Source organism: Eubalaena glacialis, chromosome 13, assembly GCF_028564815.1.
Source record: "Eubalaena glacialis isolate mEubGla1 chromosome 13, mEubGla1.1.hap2.+ XY, whole genome shotgun sequence".
NCBI lineage: Eukaryota > Metazoa > Chordata > Mammalia > Artiodactyla > Balaenidae > Eubalaena > Eubalaena glacialis.
The window spans coordinates 79,006,071-79,026,141 of NC_083728.1; the positions used below are offsets into that span (position 1 = coordinate 79,006,071).

General features: G+C 55.3%; 1 protein-coding gene across 2 annotated transcripts; it reads left to right on the top strand.

Moving 5' to 3' along the window:
• Positions 1 to 1,193: 1,193 nt before the first annotated feature.
• Positions 1,194 to 19,568, top strand: FBXL19 (F-box and leucine rich repeat protein 19). 2 transcript variants are annotated; one of them, XM_061209552.1, is made up of 11 exons: positions 1,194 to 1,578; positions 2,897 to 3,097; positions 4,492 to 4,635; positions 4,757 to 4,843; positions 4,937 to 5,155; positions 5,656 to 5,817; positions 6,957 to 7,468; positions 14,026 to 14,189; positions 14,280 to 14,441; positions 18,791 to 19,009; positions 19,118 to 19,568. In XM_061209552.1, exons 2-11 carry the CDS (start codon positions 2,921 to 2,923, stop codon positions 19,294 to 19,296), a joined length of 2,025 nt encoding a protein of 674 aa, XP_061065535.1. In that variant the 5' UTR covers positions 1,194 to 1,578; positions 2,897 to 2,920; the 3' UTR covers positions 19,297 to 19,568. The 2 variants fall into 2 exon arrangements, with proteins under 2 accessions (XP_061065535.1, XP_061065536.1); XM_061209553.1 differs by having other exon boundaries at positions 5,656 to 5,688.
• The last annotated feature ends 503 nt before the right edge of the window (positions 19,569 to 20,071 follow it).

Below are 20,071 nucleotides of genomic sequence, written 5' to 3' on the forward strand. Positions count from 1 at the left end.
TTACAGGCGGGCGAGATGTCCAAGGTGGTAGAATGAGGCGACGGGGAGAGGCTAGGTAGCCTGCCATCTTTATGGTAGTCTCCTTATCCTCCTGGTTCCGCCATTCTTAAGGAACGATAGAAGGCTAAGAAACTACTATTCCCATCACACCTCATAAGATCGACTACTAGTCAGGTGTCCGCCCCTCTTCCGCCATCTTGCTTGTAGTCCTCGTTCCTTTTCACCTTTCCATTGTTCCTGACGAGTAGAAATGGCAACGGGAAGGCAGCAGATGGACTGCGACTCCCGTCAGGTACCACACACGCGGAGGGTTGTGGACAGGAGGGCGTGTGAGTGCCTGGGAAGGAGGTCGGGCCGGGGAAGAAGGCCATGTTGTTTGTAGTCATCGTTCCCGCTGCCCTATGCTCTGCAACGGGGAGCCTCGGGGCAACCGGACTATAACTCCCGGCACCCTCGGCTCCCGATTTGGCACGTCCTCCGCCATCTTGTTTGTAGTCCCCGCTGGCCCCAGCGTCCCATTGTTCCCACGGTGGCACCAGAGTCCGCAGGACCACGACTTCCGTCGTGCCCTGCGCGTGTTAGTCCTGGAAAGTGGAGGTGGTGGGGGAAGGAGGGGGCAGGGGGCGGGGTTCTTCTGGGAGAAGGAGGGAGTAAAGAGGAGAAGGAGGAGGGAAGGAGGAGAGAGGGGAGGGGGAAGAGAGGAGGAAGGAGGAAGGAGCTCGGGAGGGATGAGAGAGGCGGCCAGGGCCCCGGGCCGAAGCAGCGCGGGGCCGGGGGACCAGGGGGGCTGAGACACCCCAATTGCCCCCTCCCCCTTTTCCTGCCCCCTTCCATCCTTTCCTTCCAGCCTCCTGCTTGAGGAAGGGGATTTATTCAAATTTTATTTAAATCCCTATCTCCGGAGGGTCGCGCGCTGGGGGGAGGGGGAGAGGGCGGGGGCGCGCGCAGGCTGGGGGGGCGGGGCCGAGCAGCTTCCTTCACCCCCCTCTGCTCGCCCCGTAGCAGTCGGGCAGGGGGCCGCAGGCCAGGGGCGGGCCCAGGGGAGGGGGGCAGGTTACAGGGACCCCCCCCTCCCCGGGAACCGGCGGTGGGCGGGGCTTGAACCCCGGAAACGGTGGGGGGCCCAGGCCTGGCCCAGGACCCCTGGGCCGTGGGGGCCGGGAAGGGGCCAGTTAAAGGGCCGGGGGCGCCGGGGAGAGGCGGGGCGGGGTGGGGGGAGGGGAGCTGGGACTCGGACCCCCGGACTGAGTGGGGCCCGGGCAGAAGCTGTGCACCCTGCGCCCGAGGAGCCCCCGTTGGCCTGGGGGGGCTGAAGGACTAAGCCCCCCAGAGCAGGACCTCCCCCTGGAAGGGCCGCGCCGCAGCCCGTGGGAGGGCCTCGCCCCCGGCGCCCCCCATCTCCACTCGCCGCCGTCCCGGCCTCCGCCGGAGGGAGGGGCCGAGCGCCCTCGGGGGGCCGTGGACCCCGGCGTTCTGAGCGTTTCGCGCCCCGTGCCGCCCGGCCCCCCCGCCGCCGATGGCCGCCGACCCGCCGGGAGCTGCCGAGAAGGGAGAGATGGCTCCCGGGACACGTGTGAGGTGGGTTCATGCGGCTCCTCCTCACCCCCAGACCTGGGCAGCTCCCAGTCCCATTCATCCTCAGCCCGGCCTCTCTCTACCTTACCCGCCCCCAGCCTCACCCTCTCTTTGCTCCAAACTCCTCATCTCCAACCCTCCTTCCTGTTACTTCTCAACCTTGGGGAACTGGCCTTCCTTCCTAGACCCTGCTTCCCCTTGCAGACCCCCATCCCCGCCTGCGTCGCCGCCCTCCAAGGCCCCTCCCCTGGAGCGCTGGAGGGCCCCTTCCCCCCATGGATGGGTCTGGAAGTCCCTGGAAAGGGGGAAGCTGGGGTAAGACTCTGGCCATAAAGAGACCCTCCAGGCCCGCTGAGTCTGTATGGGATCTTGGAGGATCTGGTTTCCATGGGAAGGGGAGCCCAAGGGATTCTAGACAATTAGGGGTGGAAAGCAGCTTGGGAAGCTGGGCGGGGGGGTGCACATGTAGGACTGAGCCCATCTTGAGTTCTGTGGAGATGTCAGGCTGGATTCGAGAATCCCAGGGAATCTGGGAGATTGCCCAGGTTGACCTGAGAGACCCACGAGGAGGCTGTCTTAGAGCAGGCGGAGCTCTGTGGGGAGCAGAGGAGTTGAGATTTTGGCTGAGGAGGGGCTCTGAAGCAGCATCTCAGGGAGGGTTTCCGAGCACTGGGAAGTTGGGCAACACAGTGACTCTTTAGGGACTGGGTTAGGGAAGAAGGATACCATTGAATCCGGTGAGGAAATCTAGATTTTAGGGGAAGAGAGATTGGGTCTTAATAGCTTATGAGAGAGAGAAGAGAGGGAGTAGGAAAGGTCTGGAGCTTCCACCCAGGAATCTGTGGGTATTTGGGAGCTAAATCTGGGGCATTTTAGATTGGGGAGAGCATGGGCTGGAGCACATTTGGGTAACAGGGGAATAGTTGGGACCTGTCTAAGGTAACTCCACAGACAAGGAGCCCCTGGCTTTCCAAGGAGCTTTGCTGTGGGGATGTCAGTGGAGAGGGCCCATGTCCCTCTCAGTGTCCTTTCGTCCTCCCTGGCCTAGGCAGGGGGGCACGATGAAGTGTCAGAGCAGGAGTGAGCTCCGGAAGCCAGTTCTCGGGGATCCCAGAGGGCCCGGGTGAGCTGCTTCAGGGAGAGAGCGGCCTTGCCTAGACGGAGTGCTTCCCCTCACCCCCTGCAGGAGGGACACCTCCTTGTTCCTTGTCTCCCTGGGTAGGAAGCCAAGCTCTGGCTGCCTAGGAGTGGGGGAAGCTGCCAGGAGTCTCCCCGGCCAGGGCCCCAGTGGGCCCCTGACCTTGCCACCCTCCACCCACAGCCCTCGGCGTTGCTGACGCCCCCAATGTCGTCGAGCAGCCGGGGGCCGGGGGCCGGAGCGCGCCGACGCCGAACCCGCTGCCGCCGCTGCCGGGCCTGTGTGCGAACTGAGTGCGGGGACTGCCACTTCTGCCGAGACATGAAGAAGTTTGGGGGGCCCGGGCGCATGAAGCAGTCGTGCCTGCTCCGGCAGTGCACTGCCGTGAGTTCTGCCCCCGCCGTAGCGGGCACTCCTGGGGCTCCGGGCACCTTTCCCCAGCCAGCCCCAGCGCCTTTCTGGGTGACTGGTGGTGACTCCTTAGAGTGTAATGTAAAGTAGCTGTTTGTTCACTCATTCATTCACTGGCTTGTTCAAATATTCGCCAGGCCCGTTTTTGTCCTCAGCTTCAAGCTGGGGCCAGTGTTAGGGTGTACAGAAGAATCCATCCCACTCTGTACCTTCACGCTTTTCCCAACTTTCAGAGGTACAGACCCATAGAAAGCTCAGGCCCTCTAGTACCCCTTCCCAGAGCTGGCCCTGTGAATAGGTCTTTGCCTTCTTTGGCCTCCTTTTCACCTGTTAGAGTGGTCTTGGATTTGAGGCCAGTCTTACCCGCTGTGTGACCTTGAGCAAATCACTTTGAACCTCAAGGTACCTTCTCTGTGAAATGTTTCCTTTGCTGAGTTGTAAAGGTTTAAACAGCATGGATATGAATGTACCTCCTACAAGGCCCAGCACACAGTAGGTATCCAAGAAACGTGGGTTTCCTCCCAGCTTCCTCATCCTTTGAGCTTCCCAGGGCTCCAGAGAGTGGTCCTTCCCCAGCAGCCATGAGGAGCCAGCTGCATCCTGTGTCCCCCTCATGCCGCCACCTCCCTTTTTTCCTGCAGCCACTCTTGCCTTGTTGGTCGCTTTACCCCACAGCCCCTCCCTTTTCCTCCTTTCTCCCCCAACCCTTGCCTCACTTTCCTTCCTTCTTCCCCACCTGCTGCTTCCTTGAGCCTGCCTCACAACCTTCTTGATATGACTCAATATTACCACTGATTTTTCCAAAGTCATGTTGTCTGAAGGCCACTCTGCTTTTTCTAGGACCAGCTAGCTGCCTTTAGTGTTCCCAGGGGTCTTGCCAAAACCGGGTTTATTGTGGGGTCCAGGGCAATCCTTGCGCTGCTCACTGAGCAAACTCAGAATCACCCCAAGCTGCTGCTGTGTTCCGTCCAGCCCTCTCTGGGTATTATTGTCACGTTTGCCTATAGTCTTCTTCCTTTCCCAAAGCCAGCTACAATTTCAGGGTCACAAAGGCCCTGGATCCAGATGCAAGGATCACAGCAGTAATAACTATGTATCAACTACATTTCCTGCATTATCTCATTTTTATGACAGTTTTGCAAGAAAAAAATTCCTAGCCCCATTTTACAGATGGAGAAACAGAGATGTAAGGAGGTTAAATCGGTTGCTCAAGGTCATACTGCCAAAAAGGAGCAAATTCAGGATTTGACCCAGCTTGGCCAATGGGTTCTGAACCTCATCCAGCAGCTGGCCAGGATCCCCAGAAAGAAGGGTCTTTCTCCTGCTGCTTGCTTTTGGGGTCCCTGACGCCCCCTCTCCCCCGACAGCCTGTGCTCCCACACACAGCTGTATGCCTCTTGTGTGGGGAGGCTGGGAAGGAGGACACAGTGGAGGGAGAGGAAGAGAAATTTGGTTTGAGCCTCATGGAGTGTACAATCTGCAACGAGATCGTCCACCCTGGCTGCCTGAAGGTGATGGCCCTGGGGACCCTGGAGGCTGGGGTAGGGCAGATTGTCGGGGAGCAAGGAGGTGGGCTAGGCTGCCTCTGAGTTTGCTGGCACCTGACATCCACTTCCTGCCCTCTGCCTGCAGATGGGGAAGGCTGAGGGTGTCATCAATGCAGAGATCCCCAACTGCTGGGAGTGCCCTCGCTGCACCCAGGAAGGCCGGACCAGCAAGGTAGGGGCTGGGGCTTGTCTGGGTGCTAGGCTCTGGGTAGGTGGGAGGTTGGGGATCTGTGCAGAACCTCACCCCCAGCTTCCATCTCCCCAGGATTCAGGTGAGGGACCAGGCCGCCGCAGGGCTGACAACGGCGAGGAGGGCGCCAGCCTGGGGAGTGGATGGAAGCTGACGGAGGAGCCGCCACTTCCACCACCCCCACCCAGGCGCAAGGGTCCCCTACCTGCTGGGCCCCCCCCAGAGGACGTGCCTGGGCCCCCCAAAAGAAAGGAGAGGGAGGCAGGGAATGAGCCCCCTACCCCAAGGAAAAAGGTGAGCCAGGGAGCATGCTCACTAGGTCCAGCCTAAGGGATTCTGGGAGCTGTAGTCCTGTTCCTTTTGGAGGGGAGGGGGCCCTGGGAGATAGTGCTTCATGGGTTTCCCCCAGAGATTGTAGGGAGATGTAGTTCAGGAGTTGTTGGTGGGAGGATGGCGCGTGCTCAGTATGGTGGAGAGGTACAGGTGAGAGGCAAATGGCACTGGACAGGGAAGCTTTGGGTGCTTTAGGGAAGAGGCAGAGAGCATGCTCAAATTAGCTGCTGCAGAGGAGGAAGGAGGGGCTGGAAAGGGCCTGAGGGGGAAGAAAGAGGAGATGAGAGCATGCTCAGTGAGCCAAGACACTGGTTACAAGGTGAGCATGCTCAGAGTTCTCCCTGAGATTGGGGGCTTCTGGGATTTGTAGTCTAAGAGGAGAGCATAGATCTTAGTTTTGTGGACAGTGCGGGGCTAATGGCGTCTCTCCCTTTCCCCCTATCTCCTTCTTGCCTTGGTAGGTGAAAGGAGGCCGAGAGAGGCACCTGAAGAAGGTGGGTGGAGACGCCTGCCTCCTCCGAGGATCGGACCCAGGCGGCCCCGGCCTTCTGCCCCCCAGGGTTCTGAATCCGAGCCAGGCTTTCTCGTCCTGCCACCCTGGGCTCCCTCCCGAGAACTGGGAGGTGTGCCGGGGACCTCCTCCCTCCCCTTCCCACCTTTCCGTGCCCCACCCTCCACCCTGAAGACAGAAATCTGTCCCTTCCTGCCTACGTTGTCCTGCCCCAGCCCCACTTGGCCATGATGGGCATTTGGGCCCCTGGGAAGAGTGGAGGGGGAGAGTGGGTTGGGGCCAGGCCACAAGAGCCCCGGATTTCCCAAGAACCCTTGGGGTATCGTCTGATCCATTTGCCTTGTCTTTCCAGACCTTAAAGGGGAAAGAACTGAGTTCAAATCCCTGTTCAGCCACTGACTCCCTGATTGGTCTTGGCAACTTGTCAGCTGCTCTGAGCCTCAGTTTCCTCATCAGTGAAATGGAGATGATACTACCTCCCTTACCCCATCTATGCCACCGAGCTGTTTAATGACATTAAAGTAAACGAGCTTTGTAAACTGAAAATGTACTAGATTTGAGGGAAATAAGGCCCAGAGAGGTTTAAAGACTTGTCCAAGGTCACACAGCAAAGCTAGAATTCAGATGTCACTTTGCACTGACACACTGAATGCCAGGGTCTGCCTGATTGTGTTCAAATTCTGCCTCTGCCATTTATCAGTTTGTAACCTTGGGCAAGTCCCATAATCTCTGAGCCTAAGTTTCCTCATGTCTAAAAAGAGTGGCCCAAGTTGCCCACTCCATCCCAGCACTGTGAGGATGTCATGAGTCAGGATGGGAGGCTCCACCCAGGGCCAGACAGTCATTGTTACTGTCACATCATTGAAGAGACACTTGAAATTGTCTGGTCCAGCGTTCCATGTTGTAGATGATGAGAAAGGGGCTTCCCATTGTCAGAGAATGGATAGCCCAGCCAGTACTCAAAACTAGACCTGTAACTGTTCTCCACACCTCACTGCTTTTGGAAACTCATAAGCTAGTGAGACCCATAAGACTTAATTCATTGGATCAGCGCCTTCATGTGACAGATAAGGAAAGTGAAAAGTCCAGAGAGGGCCATGGCTTGACTGAGGCCTCACGTCACTCAGGAGCAGAGTCAGGGCTGGAACTCAGGACTGTCCCTCGGGCCATTCATCCCTTGGTGACTCCTCAGGGATAGGGGGTGGGGAGGAATGTGCCAGGCCCTAGAACAGCCTTCCTCTCTCCCCGCAGAAACCAAAGCCGCCTTTGGCCTCTGCGGAGGGCCCGGCGGTGCCATCCCCATCACCCCAGAGGGAGAAGCTAGAGCGTTTCAAGCGGATGTGCCAGCTGCTGGAGCGGGTGCCTGACACCTCCTCGTCCTCGTCAGACTCCGACTCGGACTCCGACTCGTCAGGCACATCCCTGAGTGAGGATGAGGCTCCTGGGGAGGCCCGGAATGGGCGACGGCCAGCCCGGGGCAGCTCAGGCGAGAAGGAGAACCGCGGGGGGCGGCGGGCTGTGCGCCCTGGCAGTGGGGGGCCCCTCCTCAGCTGGCCCCTGGGCCCCGCCCCCCCGCCCCGGCCCCCACAGCTGGAGCGGCACGTGGTGCGGCCCCCACCTCGAAGCCCCGAGCCCGACACGCTGCCTCTGGCTGCCGGATCCGACCACCCCCTGCCCCGAGCCGCCTGGCTTCGAGTCTTCCAGCACCTCGGGCCCCGAGAGCTATGCATTTGCATGCGAGTCTGCCGGACTTGGAGCCGCTGGTGAGTGGCCTGGTCAGGCCTGGGTTCCATTGCCCACACGCTCCTCGCTTGCTGTGTGACCTGTAACAGATCCCGGAGCCTCCCTGGGCCTTGTTCGTGTAATGATAATGCTTCTGTAGGATGTACGTACTGCGGTGTGGTACTTCCATGTTGACTGTGTACAGGCTGCTTTTTATATATGAGCTCACTGAACCCTCACAACTTTGTGAGGTGGGTACTGTTATCCCATTCTTCAGATGAAGCTGAGGTCAAGGTCATGTGGAGAGGAAGCAGAGGAACCAGGAATTTGAGCCCAGTCCTTCTGGCTCCAGAACCTTTCCTCTTAATCACTGTCATTTATGAGTGCTTAGTATGTGCCAAGCATAGTGCTGACTGCTCTGCCTGCATCATCTCACTTGCTTTTCTCCTCCCTCTGCTGAGGACAGTCTCATTGTTGGTCGCACTTACACATAAGAAAGCCCTTTGTCGAGTGGCCTCTGTCCTCCCAGAGGCAGCCATATTTGGGCCTCCTGATATGGCTTGGAACTTCTTTGTGGCCCGGAGCCACCACCAGCACCCTCTGCCTACCCTCCTCCCATCTCCCCACTGCTTTCTGAGTCTTCTTTCTACAGAAATGGTGGTCATCCTCCCAAACCCCTGGTCTTCCTCTTTGGTCCTGCCCCTGGCAACCCTCCTGCCTCTCCATCAAACTCCTACAACACTCCTCCATCTGTACCCCCCCGCCCTCCACCAAAAGAGCACATAGAGGCTTTCTGCATGTTGACAAGCCTTAATTCACTTTCATGTTCCCATGAAACTGTTCAGGGCAGATACTGTATCTGTTTTAGCTTTATGTTCTCAGCACAGGACAAAGGGTAGTGTAGGTGCTCAAAAAACATTTTATTAAATGAGTAAATCCAGACTCTTTCCCAGGCCCTTACTGTGGGCCAGGCATCCTGTTGGGCACTTGGCAAACATTAGCTGATGTGTTCCTCATATTAACAGCCCTGCGAGGTGGGGGAATGAGGGACACCTGAAAGCACAGTGCAGTTAGTGGCTGACCTCAAACCCCAGTCCTTTTCCTAAGGATTTTGGGGTGCTTGTTCATACTTTCTGGTCTCCGTGGAAGCTATAGAGCTAAGAAGAGAGGAAGGTAGGCTCTGGAGGTAAATTACCCGTAGGTGAATCTTACTCTTCCTCTGATGAGCTGTATGTTATCAGGCTAGTTCCTTAACTTCTCTGTGCCTCAATTTCTTCATCTGTTAAACCAGGGGGACCAAGACATTTACTTCCTAGTGTTTTTGTAGGCTAATATACATAAAAAATTGAGGACAGTACTTAGGAAAGAGAAACTTCTCAGTGCCTTAACAGCAAACGTTATTACTCACTCAGCTACAAATATTTACTGAAAGCACAGACTTTTACATCCTCAGAACACAGATCTGTGCCCTTGAAGAGCTCCCAGTCAAACTGCAACATAGAAGCAAATAGTTATAGCAGTTGCTGGGGATCACCACCCTTGCCCCAAGTAATAATTGAGGAAATGTTTGCTGAGGCCTCTTCATCAGGGCCAGCCCTGTGTTTGGCACTGGGATCCAGAGCTTGAAGAGGACCCGATTTCTGCCTCAAAGGGAGACTTGTGACTGGAGGTGGACGAAGCACAGAAGCTGGACTGGATGGTGGTTTCCAGCTTGGGCCCTGGAGTCTGGCACCCATGGGTTTCATCAGCTGTGATTCCTGCACTTCCTGGATGAAACGGCCATGGGTGGATAGCTATACCTATCAAGGCCTCCCTTTTCCTGTCTGTAGTCTGGGTTCATATCAATACCTTGTAGGGATAAAATGAGGTGGTTCTTGCAAAACACTTAGCACAGTACCTGAAGGGGGCTAAACACTCAATAAAGTAGTGGCTTTTGATGAGAAGGATGAGGGGAAGGTGGAGCAAGGGCCTGGGGGGGGCACCGTGGGACCAGTCAGGAGGCTCTTCTGAGGCCTCTTCATCAGGGCCAGCCTAGGCACAGAAGCAGGGGCAGTGAGGATGGAGAGGAGGGACTGGAGTTGGGAACTTTTTAAGAAGCAGAATGGCTTGGATTTGGTGACTGAATGGCTGTGGGGGCAGCAGGGTGACTCTCAACTGAGTTTCTGGTCCATGAGCCTGGGTGGGCAGCAATGCCATGGCCCAGGCTTGGGAATACTGAGGAGGGGCAGGTTCCGGGGTAAAGCCAAGAGCTCAGATTTGCCGTGTCTGGTCTGAAAGGCCTTTGGGCCAGTCAGGAACAAACAGGAGAGAGAGCAGCTGGATGTACAGGTCTGATGCTTAAAAGAAAGATCCAAGTTCGGGAGTTTTTAACCTATAGGTAGCGACTTCAAGGAAGAGGGCAGAAATCAGAATGTCAGCATTTGTGAGTTAGAGAAAGAACAGGCAGAGAGAGATCGAGGGCACGAGTGTGTCCTGAAGGAGAGAGGTTGAGGAAGGAGTGAGTGATGAACAGGGTCGGGTGTTGACGAGAGGTCATGAGAGGCCAAGGACCAGAAGTGGCAGTTGGATTTCGCTACAAGGAGGTGTTGATATCTTTGGCTGTGCTACATGGGGGTGAGGGCACTGGAGCCAGGTCGCCTGGAGTTGAGGTTGGACTTGATCTCTTTGTTCTCTGCTGTGTCCCTCGTTTCTAAGATATGTGGCACACAGTAGGTACTGAAAAAACACTTGTCGAATGAGTGAATGAATGAAAGTGAGGACATCAGGATAGAGTGTGGAAAGAGGTAGGGTGGAGTGGGATAGAAATTTGTAGGTGGGAGAGCAGGAGGTTGCAGGCTTTCCTGTCTGGTGCCTTCCATCTTCTCTTGGAAACGGGCGGCAGAGTGATCTGCCCAGGCGAGCGGAGGGCGGGCGGGTGGACAAGGCCCGGGGGAGCTGCTGAGTCGCAGGGAAGAGGGTTGGGACTTCGGAGGAAATGAGCAAGGAAGGAACTAGACCCCAGGTTCAAGGCAGTTGGGGTTAGGAGTAAAGACTTAGAGGGGGACAGATTGGAGGACAGCGGTGGCAGCAGGGAGCCCAGAGAGCTGAGAAGGAAGAACTGTCTTCGGTTGGAGCCCGGAGGCTGTGCATTCCTTACAGGTGGTAGTTTGGGCTGGTCTGGCTCTGTGGCCCCAGAGGGCCTCTGCAGGAGGGAGGTTTTGCACTCGAATTTGGGGATTTGGAGGTGGGCTTAGTAGGGTGCTGACTTGGTCAGGGGTGTTGAGTCAAGGGGAAAGGGAATGGGGTGAGGCATTTGGACATCAAGCTCTACCTCCCCTGGCTTGATGTATGCTTTGGCCTCAGACTTCTTCTGACCTCTTGCCTAAGTGTCATTCTCTAATCTAGAAAGAACTTGGCTATGGCTCCCTGTCACGTTCACAACGAACTTCCACGGTCCTGTTGGACATTTGGACACGAACAGCGACTGCACTAAACACTTCTTCTTTTTAGAGAAGCCCTTTCAGAAGGGTCCTGCACTATCTCCCTTCTTCTTTTTTTTAACATCTTTCATTTAATATTTTTCAATCATTGTTTAAAAAAAATGGAAGTGTAGTTAATTTCCTCTCCCTTCATTTTTGCAGCAAACCTTTGAAATAAGTGCTGCCTTTACCCCATTTTATGGTATGGAAAACGGAGGCCCAGAGAGAGCAAGTGACTTGCCTAAGGTCACTCAAAGCACAGAGGTGGCAGAGCTGGGATTTAGATCCCCACAGCTCACACTCCTCACCTCTGAGCTCTATGGCCACAGCCGTCCAGCCTGGCATTCCAGCCCTCCTTGCCACGGCACCCCTACCCTGGGCCTCCTCTAGCCTCACCCCTGCCTCTTCTCCACTTCAGAGTTCAGGCTCTCGATCCAAACGAGCCTGGTTTACGACCTGGCTCTGCTACCACTAATAGCTGTGGGACGTTGAATAAGTCTCTTAACCTCCCTGGGCCTCATTTTCCTTACCTCGAAAAAGGAGACTAGTATTTACCTCCTAGGGCTGTTGTGAGGTTAAATGCTTAGTGCACAGAATGCAGTAAACCCTCAGTGAACACTAGATGTTCGTGCTAGAGTCACTGTCATCGTCATCCTCATCGTTCAGGGGAGCTGATGAATTGCCCTTTGTTCCTGCTGCCTCGGGTTCTCAGAGCTCTCCGTTTTCTCTCTGTGCACTGGGCCTGGATACTGGTTCTTCCTCATCTGGAACTCACATCATCTTCCTCCCCTCACCGGAATAACTACTGCCTTCCTTTTCTTTTTTTTTTTTTGCCACACTGCGCGGCAGGCAGGATCTTAGTTCCCCGACCAGGGATCGAACCCGTGCCCCCTGCAGTGGAAGCTCGGAGTCCTAACCACTGGACCGCCAGGGAAGCCCTAACTACTGCCTTCCTTAAAGTCTCAGATCAGGCATTGTCTCCCTGGGAAGCTCCCCCTCCCAGTTTCTCATTGACTCTTATCATGCCCCTTGTTGCCTCAGTTACTGTGGACTTAGCTGTCACCCCCCTGTTTTCTCACTGTTCCATGCCTGGACACTTAGTATTAGTAGGGCCCTCAGTGACTGTTGGCTGCCACTCTGAGCTTTAAACCCAGTGTTCTGGTCATCTAAGGGCAAAGGGACAAATTAGCTACAGCCAGGAAAAGTCAGGAGAGACTTCCTGGAAGAGGAAGCACTGGAGCTAAGCCCTGAGTGATCTGGGGTGGTTGGCATTTCTGTCAGTCACACATGTGCCAAAATGTGTTGGCACCAAACAGCGTGTGTCTATAGGCGGGCAGGTGGTTTGGCCTGGCTCTTGTGAAGTACGATATAGAAACAGTTGGTGGTCTGTGTGTGCCTCCAGGGGGAAGGGCTCCCTTCTAGCCGTGGAAGATACAGGAGGGCTTCAAGGTGGTGGCGGCAGTTGAGCTGGAACTCAAGACTGGGTCGGAGTGAGCAGAGAGATTTTGGATGGAGTAAGATGGAGAAAAGGGGCAGGACCTAGGGGCAGAAGCCTTAGTGTCTGTGCTTGCAGCTTTCCCTAAAATGTCACCCGGGGTTCCGGAGTGTGCCTGGCAGTTGTAAGTGGCACAAAAACATGGCTTAATCCTTCCATTATTGATAGTTTTGAAAAGGAAATCTCTCCATTGGGCGCTATTATACCTTTAACACCTTTCTAATACTTATCTCCCTGTTTAATAAAAATAGTCTTTAGATGGTAGCCAAAAGCCACAGCAACACCTAGCTAGAATTTAGTAACCCTGGCCTGTTTTTATGGTGTTTATTTCTAAGGTTAACATATTTATGTGAAACAATACTGGTTTTAAGTTCAAAGAGGGGAATCAATTTAAACATAAATTCATGTTCTGCAGATGAGTGGATAGCGAATGACTAGAGTTTGGGCATCACTGCCCCAGCCCAGGGCTTCTTGAAGGGAAAGCCTCCAGAATGGGGGCTGGGAGGGAGGTAAGAGACAGCTTCCTGCATCCCTCCTCACCCCTGCTGCTTCTGACACAGTTCATCTAGCCCAGTGGTAATTTCCTGACATGGCTTTGAACTACTGTACTAGAAGAAACTTTTCAAACTGAGTCTTGAGGAACTTCAGTGTACTACAAAGTATTAGTAGATGACCTTGGGAGAGATGGGGAAGGGTTCCCTGGTAAAATAAGTTTGGGAAGCCCTTCTTCAGGTCTCTGCATGTTGGACTAGTCAAGGCTCTCAGAAATGCTGGGATCAGGATCAAACAAACCTGTTTCACTTTGTTGAGGCCCCATTCGTCTTTGTGGTTTCAATACCTGGGACCTCCTAGGCCTTCCATAAACACTGACTGAGTGAATAAATGGGAAGCCATAAATGAGGTGTGTTGTAGGGGGTGCTCTGTGGGAGCTTTGAGTGGTTCACACTGGCTTGGCATCATCCATTCATGCAACAGATGTGCAACAGGTAATGTACTATGCACCTGGCCCGGTTCTGGTCACTGGGGCTGCTGAGGGGAAGAAGCCAGGGCTGCCCTTGTGGAGCCTCCATTCTAGTTGGAGGGATACAGTAATCAAAGAGAGAGACTAGGGCTGTAAGTCAAGCCTTGGGCAGCTGGTCCTCAGGATGGGCAGATGCGGATCAAGGGCAGAAATTAGTAGAGGATGAGAAGTGCCCACAGCCACCATAAGAAGCCCAAGGTAGGGGATGGGGAGCTGCCGAAAGATCTCTTTGGGGCTCCATCAAATACAGTGTGTAGGGGAGGGTGCGTGTGTCTTTGGCAGAACGGCAGAACGCTTTAGCAGCTGTAAGGCCCGCTAACTATAGTAACCCCATTTGAGCTTAGAACAACCTTGTGGGCACGCTGAGTCTGGACTGTCATCTCTACAAGGCCTCTGAGGCTCAGAGAGAGGAATGGACTTGCCCAAGGTCTCACATCCAGTTAGTGATGGAATTGACCCCTGAACCCAATGCCCCTGGCCTGGGTCCTGGGGCTTCCTGCCCTCCCCGCTATCTTGTATGGACCAGGAGAGAGCTGGGGTGAACCCGTTAGCATGGGGCTGGGGAATTGTGGGCTCCCTGAGAGCTGAGGACTGAGGTCTCTGTCTCCCCCTTGTGGCCGACAGGTGCTACGACAAGCGTCTGTGGCCTCGAATGGACCTGAGCCGGCGGAAGTCACTGACCCCGCCCATGCTTAGTGGTGTGGTTCGTCGCCAGCCTCGAGCTCTGGACCTCAGCTGGACAGGTGTCTCCAAGAAGCAGCTCATGTGGCTTCTGAACCGACTGCAAGGTAGTGCCGGGTGGTGAGGCGGGACTGGGGGAGGAGGGGGACAGACCTGGGACGGAGTCCTCCTAGCACCAGTTTCCCGACGCCCCCCAGGCCTGCAGGAGCTGGTGCTCTCTGGCTGCTCCTGGCTCTCCGTCTCTGCCCTGGGTTCAGCCCCACTGCCGGCCCTGCGGCTCCTGGACCTCCGCTGGATCGAGGATGTTAAAGACTCCCAGCTCCGAGAGCTGCTGCTGCCTCCGCCAGACACCAAACCAGGTGCAGCCTCTGTTGGCTCCTTTGTAGAAGGGGTCGGACAAGGTGGGGGTATGAGGCCTCCAAGGTCTCTTCTGACTCCTGCTGGGTATTAAAGGATTTGAAGAAAGGACAGGACACATGAGTTTGAGTAGACAGGCCCTGCTTGGCCACTGTTCATTCGTTCACTCTCCTGCTGTGTGCTGGGCCCTGTGATCAGAGCTGAGGGAAAAGGAGGAGGAGGATGTAGCCCCTGCCTTCTAGGGGGAAGATGATTATGGGGTGAAACACAATATAGGACAGGAGGATGACACAGAATTCTGGGAGAAGCCAGGGGATTGTGAGTGAAGTCTCTGGATGTGGCGGGCACTACTGGAGAGCCTTCGCCAGAGGGAGCAGCAGTGACCGCTGTGGAAGAATGCAGGCCCAGTGTGGCTGGTCAGTTCCATTTGTCAAGAGGAGCCAGAAATAAGGATTTTCTGTGAAATATCCTGGTTTTTAAATGATGGTAGTTAATTCAGATTCTTTTAAAATTCATGTGTGGACCCAGCAAAAATATGACTGAGCAACAGATTTGGCCCCTCGATCCTCTTGTTCTACAGTAAAAGGATAAGGATTTTCCTGAGGGAACAGAGCAGAAAGAGGGAGCCAGTTGACTTGAGAGGTTGTGTGGAGGTGGTAGTTTCATTTCCCAAGTCAGACCAGCCACCTCTTCCCCTGGTCAGGCCCAGGTCCCCCGCCAGGTAAAGTCAGCTTTATGGCACACATAGTTCTGGGTCCGGCCCTGTGTAGGGCCCTGGAGACCTCAAACTGAGTCAGACCCACTCCCCACCCGGGTGGAACCCCAGTCATGCAGAAGAGACTCAGAAGTAGAAGGTTATGGCGTGACATGGTGAGAGCTGTGGTCAGGGGGGCGGGTGGTGGGCAGGAGGGCGGTGAGAGAAGCCCTCCTCGAGGGGGTGCTATTTGAACTGAGTCCTGAAAGGGACAGCGTTTTCCCAGGGAGTGTGAGGCAGGAATAAACAGTTTTATGAGATGTGAGAACCATATTGGCAAAGGAGGATGCTGGGAACTGAGGCTGGTCAGGTGAGCACAGGCCTGGTCACTTTGGGGGTCATACGGAGGTGTGAGGTGGGGATGCTGAGGCCTGGGGCTCTTTGTCTAGCTCTAGCCGGGAGATGGGATACTCACGGCATCTTCTCTGGCCCCCACCAGTCTGTTCTCCATAATGAAGCTGGGGAACTATCCAGAAGGTCAGATCTGTCCACGTCACCCCATGCTCTACACTCGTTCTCGTTGCTCCCTGGTGGTCTCTGGATGAAGATCAGTATTTTACCACAGTCGATAAAGGCTGGTCTGGCTCCCACTGACCTATGGTGTCCTTACACTTGAGCCACCTCAGCCTCCTTGCCAAGTTTCCTCCAGCCCCAGGGCCTTTGCCCACTCCTCTTTGCTTAGAATGCTCTATCCTCCTTCACCTGATGAACACCTAATCGTCTTTCAGGCCTCAGCGTAAATGTCACTTCCTCCTAGAAGCCCTCCATGATCTTATCCCCCATTGAGATTACAGTCCCTCTTCTAGAGAACAGTCCCCTCCCAGCATATCACTGTACAGTTGTGAAATGATTTGATTAATATCTGTTTCCTCCCACAAGATTCTTAAGCTCTGTGAGGGTGAGGACCGTCCGCTCACCCCAGCACCTTGCTTTCACAGCTCTCTTTCATGGCTCCCTTCCTCCCACCCCATACTCCTCCACAGCAGTCTTGGAAGGGGAGTAGAGGAAGAACTAGGATTCTTCCCATTTTCTGGATGAGGCCCCAGAGGCCCAGAGGGGTTGAGAGCCAGACCTGAGCACCCACCCACTGCCCACTCTTACTGGAGTTGGACTGAGCATTGGGAACAGTGCGTTCCATGACGTGAGAAAGTGCCGGTTGTCTGGCAGACTGACTCCATCTCCTCCTGCTTCAATTCACTTCAGTCTAAGCCCCTTTCTCAGGAGCTTGCAAAGGTGAGCTGTCCAGGCCTCCAAGGCCTAAATTCTCATTGGCACTTTACACCCACTTTTATCATCTTGGCTCCCTGGCTTCATGCAGCATTCCTGGAGCAAAACTGAAAGTTTTCCTACTTCCTTGCTTTTGCCCCTGCTGTTCTCTGCCCAGCTACGCTTCTCTCCATGTTCCCTCTCCACATGTTCAAATGCTCAAAGGCCCACCTCAGTGAAATCCTCCCTGATGCCCACTTCTCCCGCCCCAGCCACACGTGACCTCTCTTTCCTCTGCTTCCCTCTACTGGCTCTTAGCTGTGGCCCGAGGTTGAGGGCATCTGCAGATATATCCCCTTTCCAGGCTCTCAGCTCCTCAAAGAAAAAAAAAGAGGTAGAATTCAGAGCTTGCCAAGTCAGGTGCCCACAGACTTGTTGGCCTGGCAGGTTACAGTAGTGATGGGCTTGGTGCAGGACGTTAGGGAGTACACCATGCAGCTTTCATCATCAGGTGAAAGGGGTAGCCCAGTGATGACAGAGCTGACAATTTTTCAAGGAAAAGCTCCATATCAAAAATTTCTTTATAAAAATGTCCTTTTGGGAATTCCATGGCAAACCAGTGCTTAGGACTCCAAGCTTTCACTCCTGAGGGCCCAGGTTCAATCCTTGGTCGGGGAACTAAGATCCTGCAAGCCACGTGGAGTGGCAAAAAAAAAAAAAGAAAAAAAAGAAAAAAAAAGTCCTTTTATGTAGCATCAGTCACTAAGAAAATTTTTAGCACTATGCAGACACCATAGAACACTTGTGTAGGCTAGCTTCCTGACTTTGTGACATCTAATCTAGTTTATTTAGGGGCTAGGCTGGTGTCTGGGAAGCAGATAGCGCTGTGGGAAGAGTTTGGACTTAGAGTCAGAAGGCCTGGTGTCCTGGCTCTGTTAATTCAGATCTTGGATAGATTGTTTAGTGATTTGAAGCCTCCGTTTTCTCATCTGTAAACAGGAATGATGATCAGAGAACTTGTCTCCCAAGGCTGTGGTTCTTAAAGTGTGGTCTCTGGACCAGCAGCTCAACATCGCTGGAGAACTTGGTATTTTTGGGTTGGTTTTTTTTGGCCACACCAGGCGGCATGCGGGAATCTTAGTTCCCCGAATCAGGGATCGAACCCTGCAGTGGAAGCGCACAGTTGTAAACACCGGACCGCCAGGGAATTCCCTGGAGAACATATTAGGAAAATAAACTCTGAGGCCCCACCTTAGACTCCCTAAACTCTGGGGGTGGGGCCCGCTGCCAGGGAGATGCAGAAGCCTCTCCAGTTGGAGAGCCGCTGGCCTAGGGGCAGGCAGCCACTTAGCTGGTGCCTGGCCCACGGTGCGTGCTCAAGCAATGGCTGCTGGTGTACCAAGGGAATGAAGTTACAAAAACCAAAAACAGAAATGCAGGATTGTGGTAGATACAATAAATGGAAAGCTTTGGGTGCAGAGATAAGGGGTGGGTGCTCTTCTACCCCGGAGAGAGAGGAAGAGGAGACCTCTGAGCTCGGACCAGAAAGCCAGGGACCCTGGCCAGGCAGGGGATTGAGCGCAGGTGGCCCCAGGCACAATCTCTTGAGGTAGGGTCCCCTGTGGAGTTTGGCCCAAGTATTTGGCGGGGAGAGAGAGGAGTTTGGAGCTGAGACGGGTGAGACCTTGTAGGAACTGGAATGTTCTACCAAGGAGATTGGACTTCTTTGAGGTGCCCTTGGAAAGTTTTTAGCAGAGGAGGGATGTGGTCCCATTTGCATTTGAGAATGGCTCTCTTTGGATGAGTGAGTGAGGAGGCTGGGGCAGGAGTTCAGGCAGGAGTGGTGTCGCCCCAGTGGTGAAGGGATCCAGATGGGGACTCCACTGATCATGGAAGGAGAGAGATGTGCCAGAGGAGCCTGCTGGGATGGCAGTTCCGTCGGGGATGTCATTTGTTGGATGAGTGACTACATATTGAGCACCTATGCCCCAATTCCTGGGCACAGAGCAAGAACAAGACAGATAGAAATTCTTGCCTTCATGGAAGTGACATTCTAGTGGGATGAGAGGAAAAATATATAATATGTCAGATGGTGAGAAAAAGAGGGAAAAGTGCAGGGAAGGGGTTTGAGTATGTGGAATGTTATAGTTTCAGGTGGAGTAATCATGGAAGGCCTCCTTGAGGAGGCAGTGTGAGCACTGGACAGATGAAATGATGTCGAGTTGTGTGTGTTTGGGGGAGAAGAGCAAGCCATGAGCCATGTAGAGAATGCAAGTTGAGGTTCCCTTATAGTGGGAGCAGGTTTAGGGGGTGGTGAGGGATGAGTGTGGAGACACAGCTGGTGCAGGGATGGCAGCAGCCAGGAGACTGACCTCTTCTCTGCCTGCCCAGGGCAAACGGAGAGCCGTGGGCGGCTGCAGGGGGTAGCTGAGCTGCGCCTGGCCGGCCTGGAGCTGACGGATGCCTCCTTGCGGCTTCTGCTGCGCCACGCACCCCAACTGAGCGCCCTGGACCTGAGCCACTGCGCCCACGTTGGGGATCCCAGCGTCCACCTCCTCACAGCCCCCACCTCCCCGCTCCGAGAGACCCTGGTGCACCTCAACCTCGCTGGTAAGTGTGGTCCCTTGTCTGTCCATCCTGCTAACCTCTTGGTCCCTGTGGTCCGTGCCTACCCGCTACTCACCTTCCTGGTCTCAGCTGCCATTGCCCCATCCCCAGGTTGCCACCGCCTCACGGACCACTGCCTCCCGCTGTTCCGCCGCTGCCCGCGCCTACGCCGCCTAGACCTGCGCTCCTGCCGCCAGCTCTCCCCTGAAGCTTGTGCCCGGCTGGCAGCCGCCGGGCCCCCTGGCCCCTTCCGCTGCCCAGAGGAGAAGCTACTTCTCAAGGACAGCTAGTTGGGTGCCCCCCACCCTCCCCCAGGACTCATCAGGAACCTGGACCTCAGGCCTTCATTTCACCCCTGCCAGGAGGCCAGGTTCCCCACCTCATGACTAGGGGTTCCTGCCCAGGGACTTGAGCCAGCCTCCCCCCTCTCTACCCCCTGCACTGATATCTCTGGGGGTCTCTCCTTCCCATCCCCTCCCCCTTCCACCTGCTTCATTGTCCATCCCCTGGGGGGAGTGGGTCAGAGGTACTGGGGGGTGCTGAGCCAAAGGGATGGTGGGAGGGGGGCTGAGGTGCAAGTCTGAGGGAGGGAGAATGGGGAAAGGGTATCTGCACACATGATACTGGGAGCCAGGGGGCTGGGGGAGGTGGAGGATGGGCGGGGGGGGGGGTGGGGGGCGGGCAGAAAGCAGACCACCAAGGGTTCAGGGAACAAAGACCAGATACTTGGAGTTGGGGGGTGGGTGGGGGGGGCCAAAAAGGGAAACCAGAGGAGCAATTGCGGATCCGGGCGTAGGAGATGAGGGGATTCGGGGAGCCAGGGGAAAGGCAGGGCTGAGTGAGGGGTGGGGGCAGGAGCACCCCCTCGGGGTCACCCCTCTCCTTCCTCCCTCCCCAGATTTCAGTCCCTTCCCCCCAGCCCTGACTCCTTGAACGTCACTGACAATGGCAGCTATTGTGAGGAGTGGGGGCTGCGGGCCTACCCGCTGTTCGGCGCGGCCCTGGGGAGCGGTGAGGGGTACCCCAGCCCCCTACCTGCCTCCCCGCACTATACTTGAACATTCA